Source organism: Eucyclogobius newberryi, unplaced genomic scaffold, assembly GCF_026437365.1.
Source record: "Eucyclogobius newberryi isolate DKJ021-1_F unplaced genomic scaffold, fEucNew1.0.hap1 SCAF_4, whole genome shotgun sequence".
In the NCBI taxonomy this organism is placed as follows: Eukaryota; Metazoa; Chordata; class Actinopteri; order Gobiiformes; family Gobiidae; genus Eucyclogobius; species Eucyclogobius newberryi.
The window spans coordinates 41309033-41320644 of NW_027316056.1; the positions used below are offsets into that span (position 1 = coordinate 41309033).

At 53.0% G+C, this 11612-nt stretch overlaps 1 protein-coding gene across 1 annotated transcript in view; it reads left to right on the plus strand.

The window, feature by feature from the left end:
• slc22a7a (solute carrier family 22 member 7a) overlaps nucleotides 1-11612 on the plus strand; it is a 136191-nt gene that overhangs the window by 1650 nt on the left and 122929 nt on the right. Inside the window, exons 2-4 of the mRNA XM_072463861.1 lie at nucleotides 481-753; nucleotides 1003-1341; nucleotides 2237-2340. Coding sequence (XP_072319962.1) covers nucleotides 742-753; nucleotides 1003-1341; nucleotides 2237-2340 — 455 coding nt within the window. The 5' untranslated portion in view covers nucleotides 481-741. The remainder of the gene's footprint in view (nucleotides 1-480; nucleotides 754-1002; nucleotides 1342-2236; nucleotides 2341-11612) is intronic.

An 11612-nucleotide genomic window follows, 5' to 3' on the forward strand; every position in this document is an offset into this window, starting at 1 on the left:
CAAAACTGTTGGAAAGAGTTTCTGTTCTAAACTCGGTGAAAAATCCTGTATTATTCCTTCCTCAAGGCTCTGTCCTTGGACCACTGCTATTTACATTTAGTTGATGTAAACTCAACTCTAAACCAGAACTAAACCAGGACTAAACCAGGACTAAACCAGGACTAAACCAGGTCTAAACCAGGACTAAACCAGGACTAAACCAGGACTAAACCAGGACTAAACCAGAACTAAACCAGGTCTAAACCAGGACTAAACCAGGTCTAAACCAGGACTAAACCAGGACTAAACCAGGACTAAACCAGGTCTAAACCAGGTCTAAACCAGGACTAAACCAGGACTAAACCAGGACTAAACCTGGGCTAAACCAGGTCTAAACCAGGACTAAACCAGGACTGTTGTAAAAGTTTAGTGCAACTTGAACCATGCGAAACAGTTCTTTACTTGCAAAGTTTGTCACATATTTTCTTCTTTGTGTTTCAGACGTGGTCCAGACGTGGTCCTGACGTGGTCCAGACGTGGTCCTGACGTGGTCCTGACGTGGTCCAGACGTGGTCCAGACGTGGTCCTGACGTGGTCCAGACGTGGTCCAGACGTGGTCCAGACGTGGTCCAGACGTGGTCCAGACGTGGTCCAGTGGATCATCCCAGTTCCGTCCAAACGTCTGGATATTTAATGTTCTAAATGATGAGATTTCCTTTGCATTATTGACCACGTGGCACTGACTCATCCAACACAGTGAAGATGCAGCTCCAGGTCCTGGTTTAGTTCCATTTTCAGTTTTAGTTCAATTTTGTCTTATTTAAAAAAATGATTCAAATTATGGATTGTTTATAAATGTTTTTGTACAGATTGGGACATTTTGGTTTTAACGTTTGGTATTTTTTGGGGATTTAATAGAGAAACAGAAGAAAAATCCCACATTTGCCAGATTAAAAGCGATCAGGGAAGATTACTGTGATTTAAAAAATAAATAACATTTTGCTTTACATTTGGATATTGAAGAGCATGAGGTTCGAGGAGGTTCTGGACGACGTGGGCGGGTTCCACCGGTTCCAGTTCTTGGTTCTGTCCGTCCTCTGTCTCCCGCGCTTCATCGTGGCGCTTCACTTTCTGGTCCACAACTTCATCTCGGCCACTCCGGACCACCACTGCGCCCCGGGGCCGCTGGACCCCGAGCCAGGACTGGACCAGGACTACTTCGAGCCCCTGGACCTGGTCCTGACTCAGAGGTCCGGATCTCCAGGCTCATGTTGGGTCTACGGCCCGAACAACACCACCGTGTCCTGTCCACACGGATGGAGCTACAACCAGACGGACTTCACCTCCACCACCGCCACCGAGGTGCGGGTTTAGTCCTGGTTTAGACCTGGTTTAGCCCTGGTTTAGACCTGGTTTTGACCTGGTTTAGTCCTGGTTTAGTCCTGGTTTAGACCTGGTTTAGCCCTGGTTTAGACCTGGTTTTGACCTGGTTTAGTCCTGGTTTAGTCCTGGTTTAGACCTGGTTTAGTCCTGGTTTAGCCCTGGTTTAGTCCTGGTTTAGGCCTGGTTTAGACCTGGTTTAGTCCTGGTTTAGACCTGGTTTAGACCTGTTTTAGTCCTGGTTTAGACCTGGTTTAGTCCTGGTTTAGTCCTGGTTTAGTCCTGGTTTAGCCCTGGTTTAGTCCTGGTTTAGACCTGGTTTTGTCCTGGTTTAGACCTGGTTTAGTCCTGGTTTAGTCCTGGTTTAGTCCTGGTTTAGTCCTGGTTTAGACCTGGTTTAGTCCTGGTTTAGACATGGTTTAGACCTGACTTAGCCCTGGTTTAGCCCTGGTTTAGTCCTGGTTTAGTCCTGGTTTAGGCCTGGTTTAGACCTGGTTTAGTCCTGGTTTAGACCTGGTTTAGTCCTGGTTTAGCCCTGGTTTAGACCTGGTTTAGTCCTGGTTTAGACCTGGTTTAGTCCTGCTTTAGCCCTGATTTAGTCCTGGTTTAGTCCTGGTTTAGCCCTGGTTTAGTCCTGGTTTAGACCTGGTTTAGACCTGGTTTAGTCCTGGTTTAGACCTGGTTTCGTCCTGGTTTAGTCCTGGTTTAGTCCTGGTTTAGTCCTGGTTTAGCCCTGGTTTAGTCCTGGTTTAGTCCTGGTTTAGTCCTGGTTTAGACCTGGTTTAGACCTGACTTAGCCCTGGTTTAGCCCTGGTTTAGACCTGGTTTAGACCTGCTTTATCCCTGGTTTAGTCCCATCCCGCTCCTCTCTCTGCAGTGGGACCTGGTGTGCGATGACCGGAAGAGGAACCAGGTCTTGACCACTTACTTCTTCTTGGGCGTCACTGTGGGGTCTGTGATCTTTGGGCATCTGTCGGACAAGTGAGTGAAGCAGAAAACACTCTCATTTATGTCATTTATTCCGAAATATCCCGGCCGAAGGCTTTAATGACAGGGCCAGGAGCGACAGGCTCTGAAGGCTTTAATGACAGGACCAGGAGCGACAGGCTCTGAAGGCTTTAATGACAGGACCAGGAGCGACAGGCTCTGAAGGCTTTAATGACAGGACCAGGAGCGACAGGCTCTGAAGGCTTTAATGACAGGACCAGGAGGGACAGGCTCTGAAGGCTTTAATGACAGGACCAGGAGCGACAGGCTCTGAAGGCTTTAATGACAGGACCAGGAGCGACAGGCTCTGAAGGCTTTAATGACAGGACCAGGAGCGACAGGCTCTGAAGGCTTTAATGACAGGACCAGGAGCGACAGGCTCTGAAGGCTTTAATGACAGGACCAGGAGCGACAGGCTCTGAAGGCTTTAATGACAGGACCAGGAGCGACAGGCTCTGAAGGCTTTAATGACAGGGCCAGGAGCGACAGGCTCTGAAGGCTTTAATGACAGGGCCAGGAGCGACAGGCTCTGAAGGCTTTAATGACAGGACCAGGAGCGACAGGCTCTGAAGGCTTTAATGACAGGACCAGGAGCGACAGGCTCTGAAGGCTTTAATGACAGGACCAGGAGCGACAGGCTCTGAAGGCTTTAATGACAGGACCAGGAGCGACAGGCTCTGAAGGCTTTAATGACAGGACCAGGAGCGACAGGCTCTGAAGGCTTTAATGACAGGACCAGGAGCGACAGGCTCTGAAGGCTTTAATGACAGGGCCAGGAGCGACAGGCTCTGAAGGCTTTAATGACAGGGCCAGGAGCGACAGGCTCTGAAGGCTTTAATGACAGGGCCAGGAGCGACAGGCTCTGAAGGCTTTAATGACAGGACCAGGAGCGACAGGCTCTGAAGGCTTTAATGACAGGACCAGGAGCGACAGGCTCTGAAGGCTTTAATGACAGGACCAGGAGCGACAGGCTCTGAAGGCTTTAATGACAGGACCAGGAGCGACAGGCTCTGAAGGCTTTAATGACAGGGCCAGGAGCGACAGGCTCTGAAGGCTTTAATGACAGGACCAGGAGCGACAGGCTCTGAAGGCTTTAATGACAGGACCAGGAGCGACAGGCTCTGAAGGCTTTAATGACAGGACCAGGAGCGACAGGCTCTGAAGGCTTTAATGACAGGGCCAGGAGCGACAGGCTCTGAAGGCTTTAATGACAGGACCAGGAGCGACAGGCTCTGAAGGCTTTAATGACAGGACCAGGAGCGACAGGCTCTGAAGGCTTTAATGACAGGACCAGGAGCGACAGGCTCTGAAGGCTTTAATGACAGGACCAGGAGCGACAGGCTCTGAAGGCTTTAATGACAGGGCCAGGAGCGACAGGCTCTGAAGGCTTTAATGACAGGACCAGGAGCGACAGGCTCTGAAGGCTTTAATGACAGGACCAGGAGCGACAGGCTCTGAAGGCTTTAATGACAGGACCAGGAGCGACAGGCTCTGAAGGCTTTAATGACAGGACCAGGAGCGACAGGCTCTGAAGGCTTTAATGACAGGACCAGGAGCGACAGGCTCTGAAGGCTTTAATGACAGGACCAGGAGCGACAGGCTCTGAAGGCTTTAATGAGAGGACCAGGAGCGACAGGCTCTGAAGGCTTTAATGACAGGACCAGGAGCGACAGGCTCTGAAGGCTTTAATGACAGGACCAGGAGCGACAGGCTCTGAAGGCTTTAATGACAGGGCCAGGAGCGACAGGCTCTGAAGGCTTTAATGACAGGGCCAGGAGCGACAGGCTCTGAAGGCTTTAATGACAGGACCAGGAGCGACAGGCTCTGAAGGCTTTAATGACAGGACCAGGAGCGACAGGCTCTGAAGGCTTTAATGACAGGACCAGGAGCGACAGGCTCTGAAGGCTTTAATGACAGGACCAGGAGCGACAGGCTCTGAAGGCTTTAATGACAGGACCAGGAGCGACAGGCTCTGAAGGCTTTAATGACAGGGCCAGGAGCGACAGGCTCTGAAGGCTTTAATGACAGGGCCAGGAGCGACAGGCTCTGAAGGCTTTAATGACAGGACCAGGAGCGACAGGCTCTGAAGGCTTTAATGACAGGACCAGGAGCGACAGGCTCTGAAGGCTTTAATGACAGGACCAGGAGCGACAGGCTCTGAAGGCTTTAATGACAGGACCAGGAGCGACAGGCTCTGAAGGCTTTAATGACAGGACCAGGAGCGACAGGCTCTGAAGGCTTTAATGACAGGACCAGGAGCGACAGGCTCTGAAGGCTTTAATGACAGGACCAGGAGCGACAGGCTCTGAAGGCTTTAATGACAGGGCCAGGAGCGACAGGCTCTGAAGGCTTTAATGACAGGGCCAGGAGCGACAGGCTCTGAAGGCTTTAATGACAGGACCAGGAGCGACAGGCTCTGAAGGCTTTAATGACAGGACCAGGAGCGACAGGCTCTGAAGGCTTTAATGACAGGACCAGGAGCGACAGGCTCTGAAGGCTTTAATGACAGGACCAGGAGCGACAGGCTCTGAAGGCTTTAATGACAGGACCAGGAGCGACAGGCTCTGAAGGCTTTAATGACAGGACCAGGAGCGACAGGCTCTGAAGGCTTTAATGACAGGACCAGGAGCGACAGGCTCTGAAGGCTTTAATGACAGGACCAGGAGCGACAGGCTCTGAAGGCTTTAATGACAGGACCAGGAGCGACAGGCTCTGAAGGCTTTAATGACAGGACCAGGAGCGACAGGCTCTGAAGGCTTTAATGACAGGACCAGGAGCGACAGGCTCTGAAGGCTTTAATGACAGGACCAGGAGCGACAGGCTCTGAAGGCTTTAATGACAGGACCAGGAGCGACAGGCTCTGAAGGCTTTAATGACAGGACCAGGAGCGACAGGCTCTGAAGGCTTTAATGACAGGACCAGGAGCGACAGGCTCTGAAGGCTTTAATGACAGGACCAGGAGCGACAGGCTCTGAAGGCTTTAATGACAGGACCAGGAGCGACAGGCTCTGAAGGCTTTAATGACAGGACCAGGAGCGACAGGCTCTGAAGGCTTTAATGACAGGACCAGGAGCGACAGGCTCTGAAGGCTTTAATGACAGGACCAGGAGCGACAGGCTCTGAAGGCTTTAATGACAGGACCAGGAGCGACAGGCTCTGAAGGCTTTAATGACAGGGCCAGGAGCGACAGGCTCTGAAGGCTTTAATGACAGGGCCAGGAGCGACAGGCTCTGAAGGCTTTAATGACAGGGCCAGGAGCGACAGGCTCTGAAGGCTTTAATGACAGGACCAGGAGCGACAGGCTCTGAAGGCTTTAATGACAGGACCAGGAGCGACAGGCTCTGAAGGCTTTAATGACAGGACCAGGAGCGACAGGCTCTGAAGGCTTTAATGACAGGACCAGGAGCGACAGGCTCTGAAGGCTTTAATGACAGGGCCAGGAGCGACAGGCTCTGAAGGCTTTAATGACAGGACCAGGAGCGACAGGCTCTGAAGGCTTTAATGACAGGACCAGGAGCGACAGGCTCTGAAGGCTTTAATGACAGGACCAGGAGCGACAGGCTCTGAAGGCTTTAATGACAGGGCCAGGAGCGACAGGCTCTGAAGGCTTTAATGACAGGACCAGGAGCGACAGGCTCTGAAGGCTTTAATGACAGGACCAGGAGCGACAGGCTCTGAAGGCTTTAATGACAGGACCAGGAGCGACAGGCTCTGAAGGCTTTAATGACAGGACCAGGAGCGACAGGCTCTGAAGGCTTTAATGACAGGGCCAGGAGCGACAGGCTCTGAAGGCTTTAATGACAGGACCAGGAGCGACAGGCTCTGAAGGCTTTAATGACAGGACCAGGAGCGACAGGCTCTGAAGGCTTTAATGACAGGACCAGGAGCGACAGGCTCTGAAGGCTTTAATGACAGGACCAGGAGCGACAGGCTCTGAAGGCTTTAATGACAGGACCAGGAGCGACAGGCTCTGAAGGCTTTAATGACAGGACCAGGAGCGACAGGCTCTGAAGGCTTTAATGACAGGACCAGGAGCGACAGGCTCTGAAGGCTTTAATGACAGGACCAGGAGCGACAGGCTCTGAAGGCTTTAATGACAGGACCAGGAGCGACAGGCTCTGAAGGCTTTAATGAGAGGACCAGGAGCGACAGGCTCTGAAGGCTTTAATGACAGGACCAGGAGCGACAGGCTCTGAAGGCTTTAATGACAGGACCAGGAGCGACAGGCTCTGAAGGCTTTAATGACAGGGACCAGGAGCGACAGGCTCTGAAGGCTTTAATGACAGGGCCAGGAGCGACAGGCTCTGAAGGCTTTAATGACAGGACCAGGAGCGACAGGCTCTGAAGGCTTTAATGACAGGACCAGGAGCGACAGGCTCTGAAGGCTTTAATGACAGGACCAGGAGCGACAGGCTCTGAAGGCTTTAATGACAGGACCAGGAGCGACAGGCTCTGAAGGCTTTAATGACAGGACCAGGAGCGACAGGCTCTGAAGGCTTTAATGACAGGACCAGGAGCGACAGGCTCTGAAGGCTTTAATGACAGGACCAGGAGCGACAGGCTCTGAAGGCTTTAATGACAGGGCCAGGAGCGACAGGCTCTGAAGGCTTTAATGACAGGACCAGGAGCGACAGGCTCTGAAGGCTTTAATGACAGGACCAGGAGCGACAGGCTCTGAAGGCTTTAATGACAGGACCAGGAGCGACAGGCTCTGAAGGCTTTAATGACAGGACCAGGAGCGACAGGCTCTGAAGGCTTTAATGACAGGACCAGGAGCGACAGGCTCTGAAGGCTTTAATGACAGGGCCAGGAGCGACAGGCTCTGAAGGCTTTAATGACAGGGCCAGGAGCGACAGGCTCTGAAGGCTTTAATGACAGGACCAGGAGCGACAGGCTCTGAAGGCTTTAATGACAGGACCAGGAGCGACAGGCTCTGAAGGCTTTAATGACAGGACCAGGAGCGACAGGCTCTGAAGGCTTTAATGACAGGACCAGGAGCGACAGGCTCTGAAGGCTTTAATGACAGGACCAGGAGCGACAGGCTCTGAAGGCTTTAATGACAGGACCAGGAGCGACAGGCTCTGAAGGCTTTAATGACAGGGCCAGGAGCGACAGGCTCTGAAGGCTTTAATGACAGGGCCAGGAGCGACAGGCTCTGAAGGCTTTAATGACAGGGCCAGGAGCGACAGGCTCTGAAGGCTTTAATGACAGGACCAGGAGCGACAGGCTCTGAAGGCTTTAATGACAGGACCAGGAGCGACAGGCTCTGAAGGCTTTAATGACAGGGCCAGGAGCGACAGGCTCTGAAGGCTTTAATGACAGGACCAGGAGCGACAGGCTCTGAAGGCTTTAATGACAGGACCAGGAGCGACAGGCTCTGAAGGCTTTAATGACAGGGCCAGGAGCGACAGGCTCTGAAGGCTTTAATGACAGGACCAGGAGCGACAGGCTCTGAAGGCTTTAATGACAGGACCAGGAGCGACAGGCTCTGAAGGCTTTAATGACAGGACCAGGAGCGACAGGCTCTGAAGGCTTTAATGACAGGACCAGGAGCGACAGGCTCTGAAGGCTTTAATGACAGGACCAGGAGCGACAGGCTCTGAAGGCTTTAATGACAGGACCAGGAGCGACAGGCTCTGAAGGCTTTAATGACAGGACCAGGAGCGACAGGCTCTGAAGGCTTTAATGACAGGACCAGGAGCGACAGGCTCTGAAGGCTTTAATGACAGGACCAGGAGCGACAGGCTCTGAAGGCTTTAATGACAGGACCAGGAGCGACAGGCTCTGAAGGCTTTAATGACAGGACCAGGAGCGACAGGCTCTGAAGGCTTTAATGACAGGACCAGGAGCGACAGGCTCTGAAGGCTTTAATGACAGGACCAGGAGCGACAGGCTCTGAAGGCTTTAATGACAGGACCAGGAGCGACAGGCTCTGAAGGCTTTAATGACAGGGCCAGGAGCGACAGGCTCTGAAGGCTTTAATGACAGGACCAGGAGCGACAGGCTCTGAAGGCTTTAATGACAGGACCAGGAGCGACAGGCTCTGAAGGCTTTAATGACAGGACCAGGAGCGACAGGCTCTGAAGGCTTTAATGACAGGACCAGGAGCGACAGGCTCTGAAGGCTTTAATGACAGGACCAGGAGCGACAGGCTCTGAAGGCTTTAATGACAGGACCAGGAGCGACAGGCTCTGAAGGCTTTAATGACAGGACCAGGAGCGACAGGCTCTGAAGGCTTTAATGACAGGACCAGGAGCGACAGGCTCTGAAGGCTTTAATGACAGGACCAGGAGCGACAGGCTCTGAAGGCTTTAATGACAGGGCCAGGAGCGACAGGCTCTGAAGGCTTTAATGACAGGACCAGGAGCGACAGGCTCTGAAGGCTTTAATGACAGGACCAGGAGCGACAGGCTCTGAAGGCTTTAATGACAGGACCAGGAGCGACAGGCTCTGAAGGCTTTAATGACAGGACCAGGAGCGACAGGCTCTGAAGGCTTTAATGACAGGACCAGGAGCGACAGGCTCTGAAGGCTTTAATGACAGGACCAGGAGCGACAGGCTCTGAAGGCTTTAATGACAGGACCAGGAGCGACAGGCTCTGAAGGCTTTAATGACAGGACCAGGAGCGACAGGCTCTGAAGGCTTTAATGACAGGACCAGGAGCGACAGGCTCTGAAGGCTTTAATGACAGGACCAGGAGCGACAGGCTCTGAAGGCTTTAATGACAGGACCAGGAGCGACAGGCTCTGAAGGCTTTAATGACAGGACCAGGAGCGACAGGCTCTGAAGGCTTTAATGACAGGACCAGGAGCGACAGGCTCTGAAGGCTTTAATGACAGGACCAGGAGCGACAGGCTCTGAAGGCTTTAATGACAGGACCAGGAGCGACAGGCTCTGAAGGCTTTAATGACAGGACCAGGAGCGACAGGCTCTGAAGGCTTTAATGACAGGACCAGGAGCGACAGGCTCTGAAGGCTTTAATGACAGGACCAGGAGCGACAGGCTCTGAAGGCTTTAATGACAGGACCAGGAGCGACAGGCTCTGAAGGCTTTAATGACAGGACCAGGAGCGACAGGCTCTGAAGGCTTTAATGACAGGACCAGGAGCGACAGGCTCTGAAGGCTTTAATGACAGGACCAGGAGCGACAGGCTCTGAAGGCTTTAATGACAGGACCAGGAGCGACAGGCTCTGAAGGCTTTAATGACAGGACCAGGAGCGACAGGCTCTGAAGGCTTTAATGACAGGACCAGGAGCGACAGGCTCTGAAGGCTTTAATGACAGGACCAGGAGCGACAGGCTCTGAAGGCTTTAATGACAGGACCAGGAGCGACAGGCTCTGAAGGCTTTAATGACAGGACCAGGAGCGACAGGCTCTGAAGGCTTTAATGACAGGACCAGGAGCGACAGGCTCTGAAGGCTTTAATGACAGGACCAGGAGCGACAGGCTCTGAAGGCTTTAATGACAGGACCAGGAGCGACAGGCTCTGAAGGCTTTAATGACAGGACCAGGAGCGACAGGCTCTGAAGGCTTTAATGACAGGACCAGGAGCGACAGGCTCTGAAGGCTTTAATGACAGGACCAGGAGCGACAGGCTCTGAAGGCTTTAATGACAGGACCAGGAGCGACAGGCTCTGAAGGCTTTAATGACAGGACCAGGAGCGACAGGCTCTGAAGGCTTTAATGACAGGACCAGGAGCGACAGGCTCTGAAGGCTTTAATGACAGGACCAGGAGCGACAGGCTCTGAAGGCTTTAATGACAGGACCAGGAGCGACAGGCTCTGAAGGCTTTAATGACAGGACCAGGAGCGACAGGCTCTGAAGGCTTTAATGACAGGACCAGGAGCGACAGGCTCTGAAGGCTTTAATGACAGGACCAGGAGCGACAGGCTCTGAAGGCTTTAATGACAGGACCAGGAGCGACAGGCTCTGAAGGCTTTAATGACAGGACCAGGAGCGACAGGCTCTGAAGGCTTTAATGACAGGACCAGGAGCGACAGGCTCTGAAGGCTTTAATGACAGGACCAGGAGCGACAGGCTCTGAAGGCTTTAATGACAGGACCAGGAGCGACAGGCTCTGAAGGCTTTAATGACAGGACCAGGAGCGACAGGCTCTGAAGGCTTTAATGACAGGACCAGGAGCGACAGGCTCTGAAGGCTTTAATGACAGGACCAGGAGCGACAGGCTCTGAAGGCTTTAATGACAGGACCAGGAGCGACAGGCTCTGAAGGCTTTAATGACAGGACCAGGAGCGACAGGCTCTGAAGGCTTTAATGACAGGACCAGGAGCGACAGGCTCTGAAGGCTTTAATGACAGGACCAGGAGCGACAGGCTCTGAAGGCTTTAATGACAGGACCAGGAGCGACAGGCTCTGAAGGCTTTAATGACAGGACCAGGAGCGACAGGCTCTGAAGGCTTTAATGACAGGACCAGGAGCGACAGGCTCTGAAGGCTTTAATGACAGGACCAGGAGCGACAGGCTCTGAAGGCTTTAATGACAGGACCAGGAGCGACAGGCTCTGAAGGCTTTAATGACAGGACCAGGAGCGACAGGCTCTGAAGGCTTTAATGACAGGACCAGGAGCGACAGGCTCTGAAGGCTTTAATGACAGGACCAGGAGCGACAGGCTCTGAAGGCTTTAATGACAGGGCCAGGAGCGACAGGCTCTGAAGGCTTTAATGACAGGACCAGGAGCGACAGGCTCTGAAGGCTTTAATGACAGGACCAGGAGCGACAGGCTCTGAAGGCTTTAATGACAGGACCAGGAGCGACAGGCTCTGAAGGCTTTAATGACAGGACCAGGAGCGACAGGCTCTGAAGGCTTTAATGACAGGACCAGGAGCGACAGGCTCTGAAGGCTTTAATGACAGGACCAGGAGCGACAGGCTCTGAAGGCTTTAATGACAGGACCAGGAGCGACAGGCTCTGAAGGCTTTAATGACAGGACCAGGAGCGACAGGCTCTGAAGGCTTTAATGACAGGACCAGGAGCGACAGGCTCTGAAGGCTTTAATGACAGGACCAGGAGCGACAGGCTCTGAAGGCTTTAATGACAGGACCAGGAGCGACAGGCTCTGAAGGCTTTAATGACAGGACCAGGAGCGACAGGCTCTGAAGGCTTTAATGACAGGACCAGGAGCGACAGGCTCTGAAGGCTTTAATGACAGGACCAGGAGCGACAGGCTCTGAAGGCTTTAATGACAGGACCAGGAGCGACAGGCTCTGAAGGCTTTAATGACAGGACCAGGAGCGACAGGCTCTGA